We start from the raw sequence: 22369 nt of genomic DNA, 5'->3' as shown, positions 1-22369 counted from the left end.
GGAAATTTGGCCCAATGTGTAGACTAACAAACTAAAAATATAAAAGCTGAACAGTTTTTTTTTGGACAATTATATATTTTTTTATGTTCTATGTTAGTGTCCACAGTGTTGCAAAATTCCTCCCATCAATTGTGTACAACCATTTCACAACACTTTGTATTATCGCCACTAGATGGCCATGTGGAAGTTCTGTTCATCTTCAGTTTTAATAGGGCCATATGTCCACTTTAAACTAAACAGTGATGTGTTGGTTGATTTAGGTTTTATTAGAGTAGTGCATAAAAAAAGGACACTCCTTTGGAATTAGCCGTTTTCTCTAGAACTAAGCTGGCATAGGCAAAACCTGTTGGAGAAGGCTGGTATGACAGACCAAAATGTAACAGTGTGCATTGGGTGACCTACTGTAAATAAATTTTGTTTAAGCACAGTGATGGTTATCAGGGTGCAATCCATTTCTTTTTTTCTTTGACCTGTGGCTTGCTCGGCAGTGACATGCTCCTGAACAGGCACCCAAGGACAGACGAGAAGAAGTTAACATTTTGGAACAACATTGTTTCTACTACCCAGAAAAAGAAAACTTCAAAAGAAGATGTTAGTAAAGAGTTTGTTGTTTATTCTGCAGAACCACAATGAACGGTGTATAAGCTTACAATGAACAAGTTAAGGATTTTAACAAGCAAATCAAACAATTTTCACTTGCTGGGAAAGTTAGAAATTGGCCTGAACATAACCCAGGATGCAGCCGAACAGACCAAATAAAAAATTATTTACCGAACAAATTCCAGTTACTCGAATTTTCAAAAATGAAAATTGAATACAATGCTTATATGGTTAGACTGTTACTCTGGCAGCAAACCCTCCCTTCCCCCCCAAAAAAAATCCAATACAGTATATATAGTGTGGTTGTGTAATCTGTATGCCAACCATTAAATGAAGAGCAAAGCATATGAGTACTCTGATGAGATAAACCCTACTTTGTTTATTAAACAAGGCAAAGCAATGACAAAATGATAAACTGGCAGGAACAATAAACTTTAGTAAAACAGTTTATTGTAGTCATCTCCGTGAAACATGACTTGATTACTAGACTACGAATGGTCACTATGGGCTATTAAAGAGTAGCTCCAGTCTTCCACCCCCTCCCCCCACCAAAAAAAAAAAAAAGTCAGTAGCTACAAATACTGTAGCTGCTGACTTTTAATACAAGGACACTTACCTGTCCAGAGATCAAGCAAGGTCCTCACCCGAGCTGATTCTTCAAATCGGCTTCAGATGCAGGCACTGGCATCTTAGGTAAAGGAAACCAGCAGTGAAGCCTTCTGGCTCTTCACAGCTGGTTTTCTACTGCGCATGCACGTGCCGCATTGCTCTTTGTGAATGGTCTCAGTCTTCTGGGACCTGTGATGTGTTTCAAAAGGCTGAGGGGGAAAGGTGGAAGAGGCCAAACTTCAGACCACTACGGTGATCTGACCAGAATTAGGAGCTGTTATCTGTCAAAATCAGGGACCAGCTCCCCCCAAAAAGTATCAAATGTGGTAGTGGAACTCCACCCACTTTTGGGTGAAGTGCCACTTTAATATGGACAATATGCTAATTTTGGTGGAATAATTGTTTTAGACACACTGTCCTTATACATGGAAGAGAAGGAATTTTATAAAAACTTTAATTTTTTTAACAACAGAAGAAGGGGACAGTGTAAATGATCACCTCCATTTAACAACTGTGCATAGGCTCTTTAGACTGTAAACTGTGGGATGTCACAAAATATGCCCTAGTGAAATTTCAGTTTATCTTGGCTGCCCATTTAGAAAAAAAAAAAAAAAATATATAGACAATATGCTTAAATTGGACTGTTTTTCATACAATAGCCCTCTCAAATCCTCGACCAGTAAATCTGTACAAGATGGGTTTGATGAGGGCTATGGAAGTGATGAAAAAAGGTCATCATGAAACAGCAGCACCAGGTTATGCCCTGGTTATTCCTCAGATGTGAACTCTGAAATAGTGTTTTTCCCTTGACTTTGTCCTATGCTGACGCATCATTTACAAGACTTGGCATTGAGATTCCAACTGTAATACAAAAACGCACTGGTATACACAATTTGAAGTTTATATACAGGAAACATGTAGTCAAGTTATTAAATTATTGCTTCCTGGAGAGCCTAAAGTGTAACAGCATTTTAAGCAAACTTTTTTCTTTATAAAATTCTCCTGTCCCCAGTCCCCATCATAGTCTTACTTATCTGTCCCCCAATCCAGCCTAATCAGCACTGCACACCTGTTGATGAAAAAAGACTTGGCCAGACCTGTGTATGCACTCTGCAGTGTCCTTTATTCCTATGGAGAGCGCATTATGCAAATTAAATCCAATGTATGAACTGTCCACGTGATTGAGTAGAGATTTCAGCGTGCATTCGTGGATCTAGCGAAGACCAAAAAGCTGATATGTTGCTGGATTGGGGGAGTGACAAGGGTGTAAGTAAAAAAAATGAGGACTAGGGATAAGAAGAAGTTAGGTTTTCACTGGAACAAAACTGCTTACTGGTCAGAGATTTGCCCCAAGTCTTTAGTACACACAGTTTTTAACTTTAAAAGCAAATAGCACTTAGGCCTAAAAGAAAACTAAACTTAAAAAAAAAAATCCACAGTATAAAAATATGTACACATTTACAAATACCAAAAAAAAATCCTGATTCTTGCACTCAACAAAAATAACCAAGCACGCTGTATTCAAATCCTTACTTTACACAGAGCAAATATCTAAATTCTAAGTCTCATTTTGGAGAATCTTTTTAGCGTTCTCCAGTGTGTGCAAAAATATAACTTTTAAAAGCAAATACAATGAATTAACCTTTTTCAATTTGGAAAGTAAATCTGAAAACCATGGAAATGCAAGACCACATAATTTGATGAAAGACTACACATTTGTTTAAGATGTCAAACTAGGCAATACCAATGTATGTTAAATAAATAAGCTGTGGCACATTTGGAAAACAAGCTAGTGCCTGAAATAGAGAACCAGATCATATATGGGCTCATTTTCTGTTTTGGCAAAATAAAGACATTCTCTGGGAAGCTGTAAGTTTGGATTAAGTCAAATTTACACTATACTACTGCTTTAAAGAGACTGTCAAGAGGGATAAGGTGCATTTTGAGGTGCCTACACACACCTGGAGCAGCCTCCAAAAGCCTACATTTATGGCTAAATACCTGAATGGCAAGGCTCCACACTTTACTACTGGCCCATCACTATGACCTCAATGGTCTATATGCAAAAGGAGCAGGAAGGATTTAGCATTGTTAGAAAGTGGAACAGTTTTTTCTGATATTTGCCTGCCATAACTGCATACTTTTGGGAGGTTGCCTCAGGTATGTACAAGAACCTATTAGGTGTCTGCACATTATAACAGTTAAAAGAAAGGTATATCAAATCCAAATACAGATAATGATTTCAAACATTAGAGTGAAGGTATGTGTAAACTGGTACTCTCATTAGGTATTATTTCGCTAGAAGGGTGAATGAAACTTAGTCAATGCAAAATCTAGCATTAATCTGCTTTAGAAGAGATTGCTACTGTGCAGTATACAAAAGGAGTAAAATAGGACATGGCCTATCTTCCTCCGTTAAACTCTGAGACAAAATATCCGACTGCTGGTTCAAAGAAAGCCACATGCAGCATTAGCTGAGTTTCACTCACAATAATGTGAATTGAATTTGGCACAAACAAACAAAAAAAAAAAAAAAAAAAAAAAAAGAGCAACAAAAGGCACATAGAAAGCAGCCGTTTACACATACCACAACTTTACCTATTATCTATTAAAAAAAAAACATAAAAACTGGTAAATTTAGACACACATGCTGGTGTCTTATTTGAAGTAACAGTGAGAATCCTTGGTCTGGAAATCAGTTCTCTTGAAAGTCTTGCTTGAAGTGGTAACCAAAACTAATAATCCTTAGAGGAAAAAAAAAAAGAAAAAAAAGAAGTGGTTTAAAATTTATGAAGCCAAAAAAAGAAGTTCACCATAAAACTATAAATACACTAAAAATGCAAAAAGCAAAAAAAGGCTCCACAACCCTTTACAAGGAGGTATTGCGTAGGCTTTTAGATGAGCTCAGAATTTTTTTTCTCTTACTTTAAATTTCAAACAAAGCAAGGCACAATGCGGAAGGCTACTTTTAGTTTGCTAGAGGTGCAAACAGGAAAGCATACTTTTTATGGCAAAAAAGCATAGCTTAATATAAAAGGATTCCTGCGTGCATGCTATACATCACGGATGTATCAATCTCCTGCTGTAACCACTGTATTTTAACACTGGGCCCTGCTGGCTCTCAAAATACCCACACAGGGGTTGCATCTTATTTTATGAAGCTACTGCTCAGCTGGCTTTTTTTTTTTTGTCAGGCTCTTTCAATTTTTCAATAGATGGGTGTTGGTCTGGGGGTGTGTTCAGTTGGTTCATTAGGAAATGGCCAAAATTTTAATAGTATATGTCTAGTTTAAGGGGGATGTCAATGCTTGCTCCTGGGAGAAAATGCTAAATGCCTGGGTGTGTCTGACTTAACATACAACTGTAGTTTTTTTGTTGTTTTTATAAATTTGGTTCCCCCCCACCCATGAGTGCACTGACCACCTGGCTTTATACTGATCTTAATCCTTAATCCTGTGAGGTTTGACTGTGCATAAGTAACATGGCAAAGAGAAAGACCCTGATCTGAAAAACTGCTCAAGGCTGCCATGAGTACAACTTTTCCCTGATAATAAATGCAGCTGCACATATATGCTGAGTACAAAGCATTCATTTTCAGGGGAAGGCTGTGTAGCTCAGAATGGGGCTGCACAGTGAAGATTGCTGGATCTGGGCTTAAGGTGACGTATAAGACCAGATAGGTAGCACTCAGTTAAAAAATAAATAAAATTAAGCAACATTTGTCATTTACAGTAAGAACTTAAATCACAGACCCTTAGGCTAAGTTCACACCTATGCAGTTTGCGTTTGATCTGTTTCTGCAGTGCATTTTGCACTTGCGTTTAACACTTTTTTTTCCTTGTTAGGCAGATTAAAAATGCAAAATGCATCAAAAATACACTACATGCTTTTCTGCAGCATCTCCATTGAAATCTATGGAACCAAAAATGCAACTTTTTGTGTTTAAAATAGTCCCTGACCCTTTCCAAAAAACACATCGGTGGGGAAACGTGAATGTGTCCCATAGGAAATCATGTTAAATGAACTGTAGTGAGTTTCTGCAAAAAGCTGCAGAAAACACTTAGGTGTGAACCTAGACTAAACAAACATGCTGTAAATGAATGTCAGATTTGCTTATCTCTATTTATTTCTAGTCAGCGATGGCACAGAAGCTAAAGCATTGTCATGACAGCCAGGGAACTAACATTCACAATATAAGTTCAGCAATGGTAGTTGTGATTCTCTCATGACAGACTTGGGCTCCATTCACACTGTTGGGATTTCAGATGCAACTTGAGTCACACAGAATCGTATGACAATAGAAAATCACATGGTTTTCAATTTTGGAAAAGGTTTCTATACTACTTTGGTGTGATTCCAGCACAAATTTTGGCCCCACAAAACATGAAAACCACTAAAGTGGCATCCAAGTTTCAGTACACATTTGCACTGAAAGTCAAATCAAAAATCAGATCACAGCAGTGTGAACCCAAAGGCCTTACAAAGGAAACCATATCAACATGGGAATGAATGCTCATGTAAATGCTTGAAGAAAAAAATTGTATCATGCCTGGGGTTAACAGGAGCAGCTAGGTTATTTGTAGCAATCCATGCTGTTGCTCACATAAAATAACACAATGTCATTAAAAGCGGTGTTAAAATAATAAAGAAAAAGTAAAAAAAAAAAAAAAAAAAAGAGAAAAGAAGGTAATCTACTGCAGCTTACCAATACTCAGATGTAGAGTTTGCAATGGTTTACCTTTTAGGCATTTCCCTATATTTCACCTGATTATCCTGCCAGTAACTCTTATTTTTCAACTTCCTTAACCACTTCCAGACCGGACACTTTTACCCCCTTCCTGACCAGGGCAATTTTTAGCTTTTAGCGCTATCACACTTTGAATGACAATTGCACGGTCATGCAACACTGTACCCAAATTAATTTTTTACCATTTTTTTGAGACAGATAAAGCTTTATTTTGGCGGTATTTACTCACCACTGGGATTTGTATTTTTTTTGCTATGTAAATGAAATGTTCAAAAATTTTGAAAAAAAAAGTGTTTTTTTTATAAAATTTTGCAAATAAATAATATTTCATCATAAATCTTAGGCAAAATTTATTCCGTTATCTTTTTAGTCGAAAAAAAAATTCCAAAATTAGTTTATAACCAAAAATTATAATTTTTAAACATTTTTTTAAATTATTATTTATTTATTTATTTTTTTACATACTGTCACCCTAGCAGTACAATGTCACCATGGTGACACTGTACTACTTGTGGGGGGTGATGAAGATTTTTTTTTTTTTTTTTTTTTTACACTGATTGCTTTTACACCCATATAGGATGTAAAAGCAATAATTTCTCTCTCTCTGTCTGCATTCTTGCACTCACTGAGAAGTACTGAGTGAGCTGTGATTGGTCACAGCTTGTCACATGGTACAAGGCTTTTGTGAATAGCCTTTTACCATGTGACCTCTGTGATCATTCACAGATTTCACACGTAGTAAGCAATGATGTCACAAGTGACATCTTGCTTACTACTTTGCATGTGATCACTGATAGGCCAATCAGTGATCACATGATCGGGACCTCGTACAGAGGTCCCGTCCGACGATCGGTGTTTCACTGTGTCCGGAGGACACAGCGGGCACCGGATTGCGGTGTTGCGCGCTCCCAGGGAGCGCGCACAAGCAGGGTGCGGGGAGGCTGTTTATAAACGGCCACCCGACCCTGCAGTGCCACTGTCCGGCCGTTTATATGCAACGGCCGGTCGGGAAGTGGTTAAAAAGACCAAGCTGTCCAGCAAAAGTCAAAGTTAGGAGGGTCAAGACAAACTATTTAACACTGTCATGGGTACTTACAATACAGCCTTTATTCATGTAAGACCTCTATACCAAAACGAACATAATTGCTGTAACTGTAACTAGTTGCCGACCGCAGATAGCCGAATGACGGCTAAACTGCGGCCGGCCAGTTCTGAGTGGACGTCATATGACGTCCTCCCAGAACGCGCTCTCCTGCGCGCCCCAGGTGGCGCGTACCCGGCGATCTCGGTGATCGCGGTGTCCTATGGACACAGCTGATCACGTGATGTGGTAAAAGGCCAATCATACTGGCCTTTTACCACGTGATCAGCGGTGTCCAATGACACACTGATCACAGGGAAATGCAAGTGCCGGTTCTCGGCTGCACTTTCCTCACGCTGTCAGATCGTGAGGAAAGTACTGCCGAGAACCGGCAGTTGTCAGAGCGGGGATCGGCACCGATCATCAGGGCACGGATGATCAGTGCCCTGATGATCGGTGCCCAGCAATGCCACCCGCAAGTTCCGCCCACCTGTGCCCAGCAGTGCGCCCACTAGCTCCGCCCACCTGTGCCCAGATCACCCACCTGTGCCCAGCAGTGCACCCACCTGTGCCCAGCAGTGCACCCACCTGTGCCACTCTGCAGTGTCACACACCTGTGCCCAGAAGTACCACCTACCTGTGCCCACCAGTGCTGCCCACCAGTGCCACCCACCAGTGCAGCCCAGCAGTGCTGCCAGTCAGTGCCACCAGTCAGTGCCCAGGGGTTGTGCCAGTCAGTGCTGCCAGTCAGTGCCCAGCAGTGATACCAGTCAGTGCCGTCTATCAGTACCCATCATCAGTGTCACCTATCAGTGCCGCCTATCCGTGCTGCATATTAGTGCCGCCTATCCGTGCCACCTCATTAGTACTGCCTATCAGTGCCCTTTAGTGCTGCCTATCAGTGCCCATCAGTGAAGGAGAAAAAATACCTGTTTGAAAAATTTTATAATAGAAACAAAGAAACTTTTTTTTTTTCAAATTTTTTGCACTTTTTTAATTTATAGCGCAAAAAGTAAAGCGCCCAGTGGCGATTAAATACCACCAAAAGAAAGCTCTATTTGTGAGAAAAAATGATCAAAATTTCATATGGGTACAATGTTGCATGGCCGCGCAATTGTCAAAGTGCGGCAGTGCTGAAAGCTGAAAATTGGCCTGGTAAATAAGGGGGTATAAGTGCCTGGTAGGCAAGTGGTTAAAAGGTTTTACCTGGAGTTCAGCTTTTAAGTGGAACTAAACCCTTCTGTCCTTCAGAGCCAAAGAAGCTGCCATCTTGGAGTTTGTTTGACCAACAGTTGCCATGCTGCTGCACATGTGCTCAGTTATGACACAAGCCATTTGATGGCTTAACAGTTTGGATTAGAACTAACAAGCACACTAGTAACTGTTAACTATCTGTTACTAGTGACAGTTATTCAGTTGCTAGGTGCCGACCACCTAGCAGCACTAGGGTTGTTGGTTCAAATCCCAACTACGACATACCTGGATGGAATTTGCATGTTTTCCCTGTGCCTGCATTGGTTTCCTCTGGGTACTCTGGTTTCCTCCCATGTTGGTAGGTTAATTGGCTCCTGTCTAAATTGTACTTCGCATGTATGAATGCGAGTTAGGAACCTTCGATTGTACACTCCTTGAGGACAGGGACTAAATGTGAACATACAATACATATGTAAAGCACTCTGTAAATTATTGGATATACAGTACTCAGCATAAATGAATACACCCCAACAGATTTGTCAAAAAACCTTCACCTTTCCTTTTAGAATCAACATTTTCTATGGAACACTATACTACAAAAAACTCCCGCGAATGTGGGCCATTGATTGCAAACAAGATTTGTTAATTTGCACGCACAAAAAAGTATTTTTCCTAACAAATTAATACAAGACCATGTTGCAAAAATTAATACACCCCAAAGAAAGTCTAAGGCTGGCCATACATTATACAATTATCTGCAGATTTTTGGTTTAGATTTACCAAAAACCATATAATAGGAGGACAAACCTAAACACTTTCAGTTGTATCCAATTAGGCAGGCCCTTGCACTACATAGTTGAAGGTAAATCTAAAGGAAATTGGGCAGAAAATCTGCAGATAATTGTATAATGTATGGCCAGCCTTAGGAACAAAGCAAAATTATAGACAACAAAATCCTAATTAACAAGAATTCAACTACAGGTGAGTCTAATTATTCATTAAACAGGTGTCCAGCAGACAGTTGATTATAAAAGGGTGTTATTTAAAGAAAACCCTTCCCATTTCATGCTGTCTGCAATGGCACAAGGCCTGAGAATGAAAACTTCCTTAACACAAGAAAGGTGAAGGCTATAAAAGACGATCATAAAAGCTTTACTTATCAGTCAGAATACAGTAGCAAAAGTGATACAAAAATTTAAGATGGAAATGCAACCATCTCACAGAGACATCCAGGCCATCCACAGAAGTTAACACCTCGACAGGAGCGTCTTCTGATGAGAAGGGTTGAAGAAAAGTCAGCATGCAAGTTCACTACAGTTAGCTAAAAGTAGAAAGCCACACTGGGGCGAGAGTTTCCTGTGACACAATACGGCATACACTGCAGCGAAATGGCATGCATGGGTGTCGTCCACGAAGGAAGCCACTCCTAAAGTCCATGCACAAAAAAGCCCCCCTACAATTTGTCAGGGCCCATGCTGAAAATGAAGAAGTCTACTGGGACTCTGTGCTCTGGAGTGATGAGACCAAGACAAATTTGTGACACGGCAAAAGTTGGCAACTTCAGTCACAGAAGCACCAGCTAAGCTGACCCCAACAATTTGCCCTCTTTGAAGCTCAGTAAGCTCTAATGTGACTCGCATGACTAGCAGCGCAAGCAGTGAAATGACGAAAGTGAGGATTTCCACCTGTTAGCTAGTAGTCTCATCACACAGTGGAAGCAAGAGAATGTTACATCACTCCCACTTTCAACGCAAAACATGTCATCACTTTCACCCCTGGAAATGTTTCCATTTTTTTGGTGTAACCCCTGTACAACCTATAGAACTTCAACAATTTACACAGTGCTTTACATATGTAATTTATGTTCACACCAGTCCCTGCCCTCAAGGAGTGTGCAATTGAAGATTCCCAACTCACATTCATAGCTAGGTGTCTCATTACACAGCAGAAGAAAAAATGTTACCTCACTTTCGAAATTCAAGAAATGTGTTACTTTCACATCTGCAAATTAAGTAGCATTTCCATTATTTAGTCTAACAACTGTAAATACCTGTAATAAATAAGAAAATACATTTAAGGTATGCCTTGAATGTAACAGTTTTGGCAAACCTTTAAATTGGTGGGAATAGTTCCACTTTAATTTGTTAGTTAAGACCATCTAAATCTGCTAGTATTACCCTCTTCCCAGACTGACAATGCTGTTGTCCAAAAGGCATCTCTGTTGCTCCTTCAGCCAGAACAGAGACACCCTAAGACATGATGTGTGTTACTGGATAGATCACCAGGAGAAATAGCAAAAAAGCCATAAAAAAAAAAAAAAAAAAAAAAAAAAGCAGCCACCACATTTAATAGTTGGTAAAAACTGTAAAAAAATTAATTTCTGATTTTGGGCTTATTTTCACTTTAATTTCTGCATAAGATGCAATGTCCTATACAGAGCACTGTGTAATTATAAAAAAAAGAAAAAAATAGACCAAGTTAAAGATAATGAAATTTCAACATTTTCAAATACTTACTGATCTGGGTTTTTTGTTCAGTTTGAGGTCAATCCTTTCAAAGAGAAAATATATAACACATGTAAGATACAGGAGAAAACAAAAAGCAGGAATTTTTTTTATACAGAGAGAATAACACCAAGTTACTGTATAGAGCTTGATGCAGATTCTAGTTATGAACGCAATCTATATAACTTAAATTCATTGGTTAAAGATGTAAAAATGACTGCAGTTATAAAAAAGGGACAGCCACAAAAAAAACTTAACTTTATCAGTATAAGCTCACACTTGTATGTTATGTACAGTTGCAAGAAAAAGTATGTGAACCCCTTGGGATTACGTGGAGTTTTGCATGAATTGGGCATAAAACGTGCTCTGAACGTCATCTAAGTCACAACAATAGAAGAACACAGTCTGCTGAACATAATACTACACAAACATTAGATGCTGCCATGGTTTAATTGCACATAACATGTAAACATTCACAGTGCAGGGAGGAAAAAGTAGGGGAGGCCCTAGCTTAATGACTTCTCCCAGAGCTAATTGGAGCCAGGAGTGAGCCAACCTTGACACCAAACAGTGTGATATTGGATGTGTTGCTGACAGCTGTCCTGCCCTTAAAAAACACACACCTGTTTTGGGTTTACGGGTTTCAAGAAGCACTGTCTGATGTGAACCATGCCTCGCAGAAAAGAGCTCTCAGGAGACCTACGATCAAGAATTGTTGACTTGCATGAAGCTGGAAAGGGTTACAAAAGTATCTCCAAAAGCCTTGATGTTCATGTGTCCACAGTAAGACAGACTGTCTACAAATGGAGAAAGTTTAGCACTGTTGCTACTCTCCCTAGGTGTGATCATCCTGTAAAAATGACTGCAAGAGCACAGCGCAGAATGCTGCATGAGGTAAAGAAGAATCACAGAGTGTCAGCTAAAGACCTACAGAAATCTCTGGCACATGCTAACATTTTTGTTGACACATCTACAATAAGGAAAACATTAAACAAGAATGGAGTACATGGGAGGACACCACGGAGGAAGCCATTGCTGTCCAAAAAGAATATTGCAGCACGTTTGAAGTTTGCAAAAGAGCACCTGGATGTTCCACAGCACTACTGGCAAAATATACTGTGGACAGATGAAACCAAGATTGAGTTGTTTGGGAAGAACACACAATACTATGTGTGGAGAAAAAAAAAGGCACAGCACACCAACATCAAAACCTCATCCCCACTGTAAAACATGGCGGAGGGAGCATCATGGTTTGGGGCTGCTTTGCTGCCTCAAGGCCTGGACGGATTGTTGTCATTGATGGGAAAATGAATTCCAGAGTTTATCAAGACATTTTGCAGGAAAACGTACGACCATCTGTCCGCGAACTGAAGCTCCGCAGAGGATGGGTGATGCAACAGGACAATGACCCAAAGCATACAAGTAATTCAACAAAACAATGGCTGCAACAGCACAGAATACGCCTTCCGGAGTGGCCCCGTCAGAGTCCTGACCTCAACCCAATTGCAATGCTGTGGCATGACCTTAAGAGAGTGATTCACACCAGACATCCCAAGAATATTGCTACACTGAAACAGTTTTGTGAAGACGAGTTGTCCAAAATTACTCTATATCGTTGTGCAGGTCTGATCTGCAACTACAGGAAAAGTTTGGTTGAGGTTATTGCTGCCAAAGGAGGGTCAACCAGTTATTAAGTCCAAAGGTTCACATACTTTTTCCTCCCTGCACTGTGAATGTTTACATATTAGACGTTGCCATGGTTTAATTGCACATAACGTTTGTGTAGTATTATGTTCAGCAGACTGTGTTCTTCTATTGTTGTGACTTAGATGACGTTCAGAGCACATTTTATGCCCAATTCATGCAAAACTCCATGTAATCCCAAGGGGTTCACATACTTTTTCTTGCAACTGTATGCAGACTACTAAAGGAAACCCTATGGCGGCACTTACACATGAGCATAGGACTGCAGGCGTCACTCGGGGCTGGAATGGGAGATAGAGAGACTGAAAACAAAGTATATGGTCTTCAACAATTATTAAATTATGTTTTAAGAAGTTATTTTTTGTGACAGTGTCCCACAATAATTACTAGAAAAAAAAACATATTTGAAAGCGGACAGAACCAATCTCCCAGCCTACCTTAAAATTCTACAAAAGCTAAGTGGAAAATTGGCACAATTAAAAAATAAATAAATAACCTGAACAGTACCCATAGACATTAGGGATTTTATTACCCAAATGCATCATATCATACAAAGTATGACCTGCAATACTCTGCTTTCCTTGGTGGTGGCAAAAGAAGAATAGTCGGTAGAAAAAATAAATAAATAATAGGGGTGGCACTTTAAAGGCCATAGTGAGGCACCAAAATAATACTCAGGAGGCAAGTAAACTCAGCACTACCAGAAGTGTCAATCTGAATTGCCACAGGTATCTAAAGCATAAACTGCTAGAAACCTGCATTGAAGTGCTATAGCTTGTTCAGGTCATTAATCTAGGGACTGGTTTATGCTCTTTAAAATATGTAGCGCTGTAGATCTGTAGAAACAGATCACTGAAATTGTGTCATTTACAGGAATCTTGTGCTGAGAGAAATATAGGGGCTGCAACTTTTGACAATGCAAGTTGCCCAACACACCCTTTATTCTCAATCATAAAAAGAGAGACACTACATCCAAATATATTACCCACGAAGGTGGACTAATGGTGCTACTTGCTCCAAGTATCCTCCCAGAATGAGTACAGCTTAAAAGTAAATATTAAAGAGCCAGCAACTAGCCCTTCCATATGATTAACTTAATTTCAGCAAGAAGAGTGTACAAATAAAAATGGTGAAACGTGCATGATGAGTTGCCGGCTCTTCAATCTTTACTTTTACTTTCAATAATATCATTTCTGATGTGACTTGTCTGGCAATACATTCAGCTCCCCTGCAGAACATCCACATAGATAAAAAGTTATAATGCTACCTATGGCCATAAGACGACATCTGGCCTTAACGAGAAAAAGATCAATAGGATACCCAGAGACACCATCAGTCATTAAGGTATAACTATGACCAAAATTAAAAAGGACATGACACAGTCTTGTATTACCACAGCAGTCGTTTTTTCAGAATCCCCCTTAGCTAAGTTTTAGTGCCAGGTAATCCAGCCATCAAGGGCTGGTTCACACTATAGAAATGCAGTCCAGATGCGTTCCGGATGAGTTTTTGCATGCGCGTTTTTGGCGCATTCCGGTGCATTTTTTATGCATTCCAGTTAATTTTTTCCCCTTTCTTCAATTTAAATAGGGACATGTGTGTTCCAGTGCATTTTTTATGTGTTTTACCATGTTCCAGTACAGTTCTGTGCAGAAAAAAATGCAGCATGTTCTACTTTTTTTTCTGCATCTGGAATGCACTGTAACTGCAAGCACTGAACTATGACATTGACAACCATATAACCTACTTTCTGTGCATTTTGGATGCAGAAAAAAAACACAACTGAAAACGCATGTAGTATGCACTGGCCCTAAATCGCTTGTATTTCAATTTCATTTAAGAGACCAAGCTGCCCAGCAAAGGTGGCATTTAAAGGGTTGAGGCAAACTATTTGCCACTGACAAGGTTGCTTACAAATGGTCAGCTTTTCATTTATGTATAAGCTACATACCAAGTTGTAGGTAGACTTTACATAAGTGACTAACAATTTATATTAACTCCAGCTAACACTACCCCTTCCAACTGATTGATAATGCTGCTGTTCAAGAATGGCTACATTGCTCCTTTATAGGTACCAGTGAAGGAGTGAATGTAGCTATCCTAAGATGGTAGGTGTGTTACAGGCCAATCACTACATGAAGATAAAAGATAAAAAAGGCATGAAAGCCTGGGAAGAAAAAAAAAAAAAAAAACCCTAAATGCAGCCATCACATCCAATGTTTGGTAAGCTAAAACATATTACATTTTTGTTTTAGGGTTTAGTTATGCTTCGGCTAGTGTGAGAAATGGTGATTAAATGAGATAGAAAACATCTACCCAATCATTTTTTATGATAATCAAGTGGTAGCTACAACTGCATCCCTAATTAAAAGGCAAAACGCAAATGTACGACTGAGCAGAAAGTTCTTAATGAATAGTGTGGAGCGTTTGGAACAAGACAACACGTCGGAAAGCTCTATAGTGTCTAGGGGCACTTTATCCACCTTAATATTATTGGCAATATCAATCAATTTTGAGTAGGAAAATCAAAATGGATCAATGCAACTTATCACTAAGGGGCATATTTATAAATTTGGAAATCTGACATTCAGCAAACATTCACTGCTGAAGAATCTTCCAAGTGCATGCGTTTTAAAGTGGTTGTAAAAATTCTCTGCATAAAAAAGGTTAAAAATCCTCATCTCCACCTAGCCCCTAGGTGGAGTCAAAAGACCACCAGCACTCAAATCTTCGTGCTCCACAGAGTCTCACGGTATCTATCACTATTTGGGGTGCAGCCCTCTGAAGACGGGGAAATCTTAGCACGGACAAGAAAAAAAAAAAAAAAAAAAACACAACAGGGCGCACTCTACTAGTGCATCAAATGCTTTTTTTTTTTTTTAAATAATAAGACATGTAGCCAAGTGAATCAGTCCTAGGTAGCGGAGATCCTGTAGAACATGTTACCAGTTGTAATTTACTGACGCATTTCAGGAGACGCACTCCCGCAGAACCAAGGCAACCAGACAAGCAAATGACCCATATATAGGGAAAGACCATTTATAGACCACATAGAACTTCCATATGCAGTGGGTGGAGTGATGGTCTCAGAATGGTCTTCGCCCTATATATGGGTCATTTACTTGTCTGGTTGCCTTGGCTCTGAGGAAGGGAGTGCGTCTCCCGAAATGTATCAGCTATTACAAGTGGTAACCTGCTCTAGAAGACCCCCACTATCCAGGACTGATTCACTTGGCTACATGTCTGTGTTCATGGTCCTTTTATGAGTATGCACTTGTCACTTTTTTTTTTTTAGAACATTTAATACCACGAATGCTCAAGGAGAGTGCTCCCTGTTGTGTTTTTTTCCCTCTAAATACTTACCTGAGCCTGATCTCGATCCAATACTGCTCCCTCTCTTCTCACAGGACTCAAACAGTGGGAGCCATTGGCTCCTCCTTCAAGGTAGTGGGCTGAGCCAACTGTACCAATATACACACAAAGCTTGGCTCAGGATCGAGCCCGCACATTTGCCACCGTAGGCAAGATCCTTTACAATCACTTTAAAAATGACAGATTCATCAAAGAACAATTCATGAAAGTCAAATTCACCGCTTTATAAAATTAGACCCCCAAGAATTTCTAAAGAGACTATAAAACTGGTTTGGAGTACCAGTGTTTGGTGAGCTGCTATAGTCCCCACCCAATTCCTTAATATGAAATAATGAGAGGAAGATATAAAAAATGAAAAACAAAAATAGTAAGAAATATCAAAACAAGGATTGCTGCAACCACTAATAATGTGTCCTCTAAACACACCTAACAAATAAATACCAACAATGTGGTGCGTTATCCCTCAATCTCTCAATATAAACCCTAAGTTTGCATCACTGGTCACGTGACTTCCTCAGGACCCTGAATGTAGGGAAGGCTCAAAATAGCTCCTGCAGTCGCTCTTCCGGTTTCCACTGTACCGGAAGTGACACAACTAGCCTCCTCCCAACACGTTGTGTCACTAGTTATGCGACTTCATCAGGACCCTGAGGAAGTCACGAAAGCAGTGATGCCACTTCCGGTACAGTGAAAACCGGAAGTGTGACTACAGGAGCCATTTTGATAAAGGGAATCAGTCTTCCTTTTGTTTTTACTCAGAGTGTGATATTTTACTTCAATAAATGATTTTATGTTTATACGGGGTTGCACTATGAATTTGAGCCTATACTCATCTGGGTGGATACAGCAAGATACTGGTCTCTTAAAAAAGGGACAGGAGGCGTGAAGTAGCTGCAAAGAGGTGGAAGCTAATATACCAAGTGGGATGAATGTCAAGCAGTTGTGACCTATGATTATATGGGTCTAACGAGAAGGTGAGCATGCATTGCACCTAGTGGTGATGGTGTATTGAGCACGTTTGGAGATGTTTGAGAATCACCACCACCCATAAGAGGATATTTTGGTTGAATGAGCATATTTTTAACTACACTTTAGGGGAGTATATTTATTGAGGTCACATTATAGTAGTCATACAGTGTTGCACTATGAAATATGTTTTTTGTTTGAGCGCATTTTCCACATCTTTGGAGTCATCAAGGAGAGTCCAGATGGAAGAGTTGATCTGAAACAATACCACTGATTAACACAGCACATTTGACCTATATTGATTTGTAGGTCTAATCACAAGGAGAGCAAGTTTTTCCATTCAAAGGAGGGACAGCATGTTTTTTTTTTTGGTTACACAGCATCGAATTTGTGAAAATGGACTATACACACACTATTATGGACCTTTTTAGTATCTGCCAATAGACATGTTTAATCACTTATTTTTGTATTGAAAGATTTAAAGGGATAGCGAACCACATGGTTGGTATTTATAAAACTGGTTTGTTGCAGACAGTTTAGGCTGCTGAGTCAATCAAAACCTGTTTGAAAGTGCACGAAAACCGCTGTGTGCATGGCAAGCAAGGAGTTAGGAGGATCAGAAGCATAGCGTACATATATAATAAGCATGAAAAAGTGTGTGTTCACGTACATATGAAATCAATTATAAAATCAGCTAGAAAAAACATTTTTTAAAGTGACACACATTGAAAAAATTAATTACATTAAATGGATCTCATTCTCAAACATTAAAAAAAATATACAGAATGATTTCAACTTTGAGGGAAAAGCAGGTTAAAAAGTGTCTGTACCAAAGAAAGTAAAAAAAAAAAAAAACACTAAGAAGAGAGAGAAAATAATAGCAGCAGTACAAAGCACAGGATACACATTTAAAGCCACTTGTATTGGCTAAAAAAAAAAAAAAAAAAAAAAAAAAAAAGAATATATCATAAAAAGTTAAATCCTGCAGGCAAAATATATACATTATTTTCATTTGCAGACGTGAACAGAACAGAAGCTGTTGTACAGACCAAAGAATCACACTTACTCGAAGTCATAATCATACATGCCAGATGGACTGGGGGGAAGCATTAAAGAGAAAAGAAAGCAATAGGAATTAATGCACCGATTAGTGAATTGTGTGATTAGCAGAACAAACAGCAACAAGCTAATCTGTAGGAGGGAAAAAAAAAAAAGTAATGAACAATTGCACTGGATTAGGAGAGAGTAAAATGCAGGTTTGAATGTACACTACAAGAGAAAAACAAAAACTAATCACTGGAGACAGACATGTTTTAATAAATTCCTCCACACCCAATCGCAGCCCACAAGAGATTGTATTTGCTTTTTCCCCAATCCAGCAATCTTTCCTTTGACAGGATTTCTACTAGTCCCTCTTCATACTACTCATTTGCCACCGCTCCATTCATTTTAAAAGAGAAGCTGTATGATGTCCTCTGGATGATCCTCCAAATACAGTTTACCAACAGTTATGGAAGTGTCCATGGTACACATGTAAATATGGAAAGTAGCTGGCCAGGGTAATGTCAGAGAAAAAAAAAAAAAAAAATTGTTGGATCAGAGAGTAAAAGGTGAGTATGTTAGGTGGGATGCAAACGTGGAAGTAGGAATATAAAGGTGAATTTGTTCTTTAAAGGTTTAACCCATCGTAAATAAATACAGAGTGTAGGGATGCACCGAAATTTCGGTTGCCGAAATAAAAAGCACCGATACAGGTGCCGAAAACCCCCCTGCCCCAGACCCCTAGTGGTGATCGCATACGTAGGCCATGCCCACATATGTAAACAGTGTTCAAACTGCATCTGTATTGCCATGAACGTCGGAGAGAGAGCAATAATTGCCCTAGACCTCTGTAACTTTGGAAATTTTTAAAAGCATCACCCATGGTGATTTTTTAAGTACCGCAGTTTCACGCCATTCTACGAGCGTGCGCAATTTTAAAGTGTGACATGTTGGATATCTGTTTACTCGCTGTAACATCCTCTTTCATATTTTACAAAAATTGGGAATATATATATATATATATATATATATATATATATATATATATATAAAAATATATAATTTATCAAAGTATTTTTTTCCCAAAAATATATATTCATTTTTTAAAAAAGTACGCATTTCGTTTTCGGCCAATGCATTTTGAATTTTCGGCACCAGAATTTTCATTTCGGTGCACTATTAACAGACTGCAACACTTGCTGTGCAAGTCTGTTGTCCACATGTACCAAGATGGATACTTGTAGCAAGCAGTTACTACTCATACCAGTATCAGATGTAAAGTAGCATCACCCACTTCTATAGACTATCCCTTAACAGAGAGACTTTAATAGAACTAAGACGACTGTAACAAATGAGCGGTTAAAAACCCTTAACAGAACTAGGAATTTTTCTTCCTGGCAGTAAAAAGGTCGATAAGACTCAAATGAGTTGCTCTCTGGATTCTGACTACCTGACACATTTAGTGCCTAGGAAGGCACAGAAAAATAAAAACTTTGCTATAGAGTCTAACCTTTCCACACAAAGAAAAAACTAGATCTAAAACAAAAAAAGTTTTGGCTGGAGTGGGGCTTTAACATTTTCAAACAATCTGATGTAGGTATATGTACAGCAGATAAAAACAATTAGATAATTATGTATGTAAAGTACACAATTTTCTGTAAAAAGATGATTTTTCAGTACACTGGATGTTAATGCATGTAATGTATGTGATTTATAGGTTAATGAATATTTTAGCTTGATTTAAAAAGGGGTACTGCATATACTTTTTAAGGGGGACACACACACACACACACATTGGAGACTACTGAAGCTACACAAATACTGCACAGATGTAAACGGGTCCCTAAGAAAACCTATGGAGGCAAAATAACTGGTTTGTTTCAAACCCGACCTTGCCTGAAGTATATACTGTACATGTCCTTCTGCTTCCCCCCGATCCAGTCAAATGCGGGTAGTAAAGGAAATACCTGGTACAATGCAGTGTGTGGGAGTAATAGCAGCAATATGAATGGCGGAGAGGGCAGACGTGAGGGGGGGCTCAGAAGGATACTCACAACTGAACATAATTAATGTGTTTGGAGATGTATCCCAACCCCCCAAAGAAAAAAGAAACAGCTTTAAAAGAAGAATCAAGGAATTAATCTGCCCATTAAAATTTGCTAGCTTACAAGGGGTCAAGTCTAACAGTGCATGCCACCTCATGGACTTTTTGTTTTCAGCAGCACTCGTCTCTTCCCTCCTCTTGCTTTGTATTATGTGAACCCATTCACAAAATGACAAAGCCTTCAGAGCACCAGGTATACTTTCGGCACTCAGTAAAACTGTGAATTGTAATCAAAACGTAAATCCACACGGTAGCAAACACCTCATTTTACTGAATACATTGTAAGCCAGCACATTTTAAATAGTGACTTCATTCTTGAAGTTTTAGTAACTATTGCTACTATCACAACACTGACATACATTATTTGACTAGAATGGTCTGAAATCCAAAATAGTTCCTTTTTTAAAAAAATAGGCTGTACCATGTTAGACTGTTTTAGATCTTACTATCTGTATCCAATTTTTGCTTTACAAGGGTTTCATTTTTGACTAAAGGATTCCCAGACTCTATTGGTAAGTATAGAAAGACATCAAAGCAGTAGCTGGTCACTTACTCTGCCCGAGAAAGAAAAATCATACCTACACAAAACCAGATTCAATTGAAAAAATATTAAACTGATCAAGGCAATTCATCAGTTCCCCAATATCATTACACTATATCAGGGGTGTGGAAATTTTTTTTAAAAAACTACTTGTCCAGGGACTAAAATCGGTGTCCCAATCTACTTGTCTCTCACGACAATCTACTTGTTCAGATTAAAAAAAAAAAAAAGGAAATTTTAACCAAAACCGTATTTAAATCAGAGGTGATTTTAGGAATGTCTGGGGCTTTTAAAAACAAAAAGGGGCTTTGTAGTGACTTAAATGGTTAATATTTTTAACATTGCGCTGTTTAGATCTCCTCCTCCCCTCCATGCCTGTCTCCAGCATCGCACCCGAGGACTAGCAGTGTAATGAGCACTGATTGGGTGCTCGTCAGGAAAGGGGAGTTTGGGGCTTATGCTTTATCCCTTTCGCAGACAGCCGTTTTTGCACAAGTTTAAAAAAATCATTTTGGGCCTGAAGATTACATAAAACCCCCAAACATTATATACTGAAAGCAGAGACCCTAGAGAATAAAATAATGGTAGTTCCAATTTTTTATGTCACATATCATCGCAAAATTTCAGTAAAAAAAATGCAAATTAATTTTAGGGCACAAAAAAAACCAAACAATAAATTACCCTATTTTTTGTAGAATATAAAAAGATGACGTTGCACCAAATATCCAACATGTCAAACCTTAAAATTTGTGCGCGCTCATGAAATGGCGACAGACTTTAGTATCCTATATTTTCTATAAGCAACACATTTAAAGCCCCTTATAGGTCATCAGTTTAGCATTACGGAGGTGGTCTGGTGCTAGAATTTTTGCTCTCATTCTGGCGTGCACGATGATATGTAACGTGTATCACAATCGATTTTTTCATGCATAGGCGCCCCAGAACGCGGTTTTACGTTTGTACGTGCATATATGTGGGGGTGGGGATGTTATGTGCTTGTGTAACTCATTTTTTTACAATATACACACACATACAGTTGTGCTCAGTATCTAGCTTAGTCAGTGCTACCACGTAAGAGATAAACTCATTGGCTATTTATACACTGACACTAATTGCAATTTAAAAAGCAACAGATGTGGGACATTAACCTCTAATTGGCTATATGTGATGATTTTTGGTGACAGGTTCTCTTTGAGACACCCCTGAATGTAATGCAGTGCACATTGTACCACATTACACTCTTTCCCAGCCTCTGGGAATCTCTCAACGGGGACCCGGAAGTGATATCAGAACGTCTCCTCCATAGTGTAAAGAGTTTGGTGTGGAGGAACTCAAGTGGCACAGAACCCTGACCTAAATCCTACTGAATACCTTTGGAATGAAATGGAAGACAGAGTGCGAGTCAGGTTAATCAATACCTGACCTCACAGATGCCACAAATACCCATAAAAACATTATAAATCCTTGTGGAAAGCCTTCCCAAAAAAAGTGGGCTAGGATGTCCATCAGCTCAGTTTCACACCGGATCAGACTTTGAAATCATGCGACTCCACTTGAAGTTGCACACTTTCAAAGTCGCATGTCAGTGCGACTTTGTAGACATCTGTACGACTTCATGCACAGGTATCTATGCAAGTCACACTGGAAATCGCAAAAAATATTGCAGGAATGACTTTCAAAATCAGTGCGACTCCGACAGAGGAGTCAGAGTCGCACTAATTTGAACGCTACAGTTGCAGACAATAGGGTGCAACTTGTCATGTTATTTGAAATCACGTGACAAATCGCGCCGGTGTGAACCAAGGCTCAAGCTCATATAGGTGTGATGGTCAGGCGTCCACAAACTTTTGGCCATGGTGTATCTAAATTGATGTTGGTAAGGTGCATTGATTTGTTTAAAGTATCA

General features: G+C 39.1%; 1 protein-coding gene across 2 annotated transcripts in view; it reads right to left on the bottom strand.

Annotated features, from left to right (window-relative positions):
• Nucleotides 1-592: 592 nt before the first annotated feature.
• The window catches only part of MEAF6 (MYST/Esa1 associated factor 6), a 32248-nt gene continuing 10471 nt past the window's right edge, over nt 593-22369 (bottom strand). Inside the window, exons 6-8 of one of the 2 annotated variants that reach the window (XM_089688805.1) lie at nt 17844-17873; nt 10748-10781; nt 593-3953 (exon numbers count right to left, since the gene is read on the bottom strand). In XM_089688805.1, coding sequence (XP_089544931.1) covers nt 3945-3953; nt 10748-10781; nt 17844-17873 — 73 coding nt within the window. In that variant the 3' untranslated portion in view covers nt 593-3944. The remainder of the gene's footprint in view (nt 3954-10747; nt 10782-17843; nt 17874-22369) is intronic. The other variant, XM_089688806.1, reaches the window with a different exon arrangement.

Source organism: Staurois parvus, unplaced genomic scaffold, assembly GCF_062004578.1.
Source record: "Staurois parvus isolate SC_StPar_1 unplaced genomic scaffold, SC_StPar_1.0 ptg000454l, whole genome shotgun sequence".
Taxonomy (NCBI): Eukaryota; Metazoa; Chordata; class Amphibia; order Anura; family Ranidae; genus Staurois; species Staurois parvus.
The sequence above is the reverse complement of the archived record's forward strand: the minus strand, read 5'-3'. Positions and strand labels throughout refer to the sequence as shown.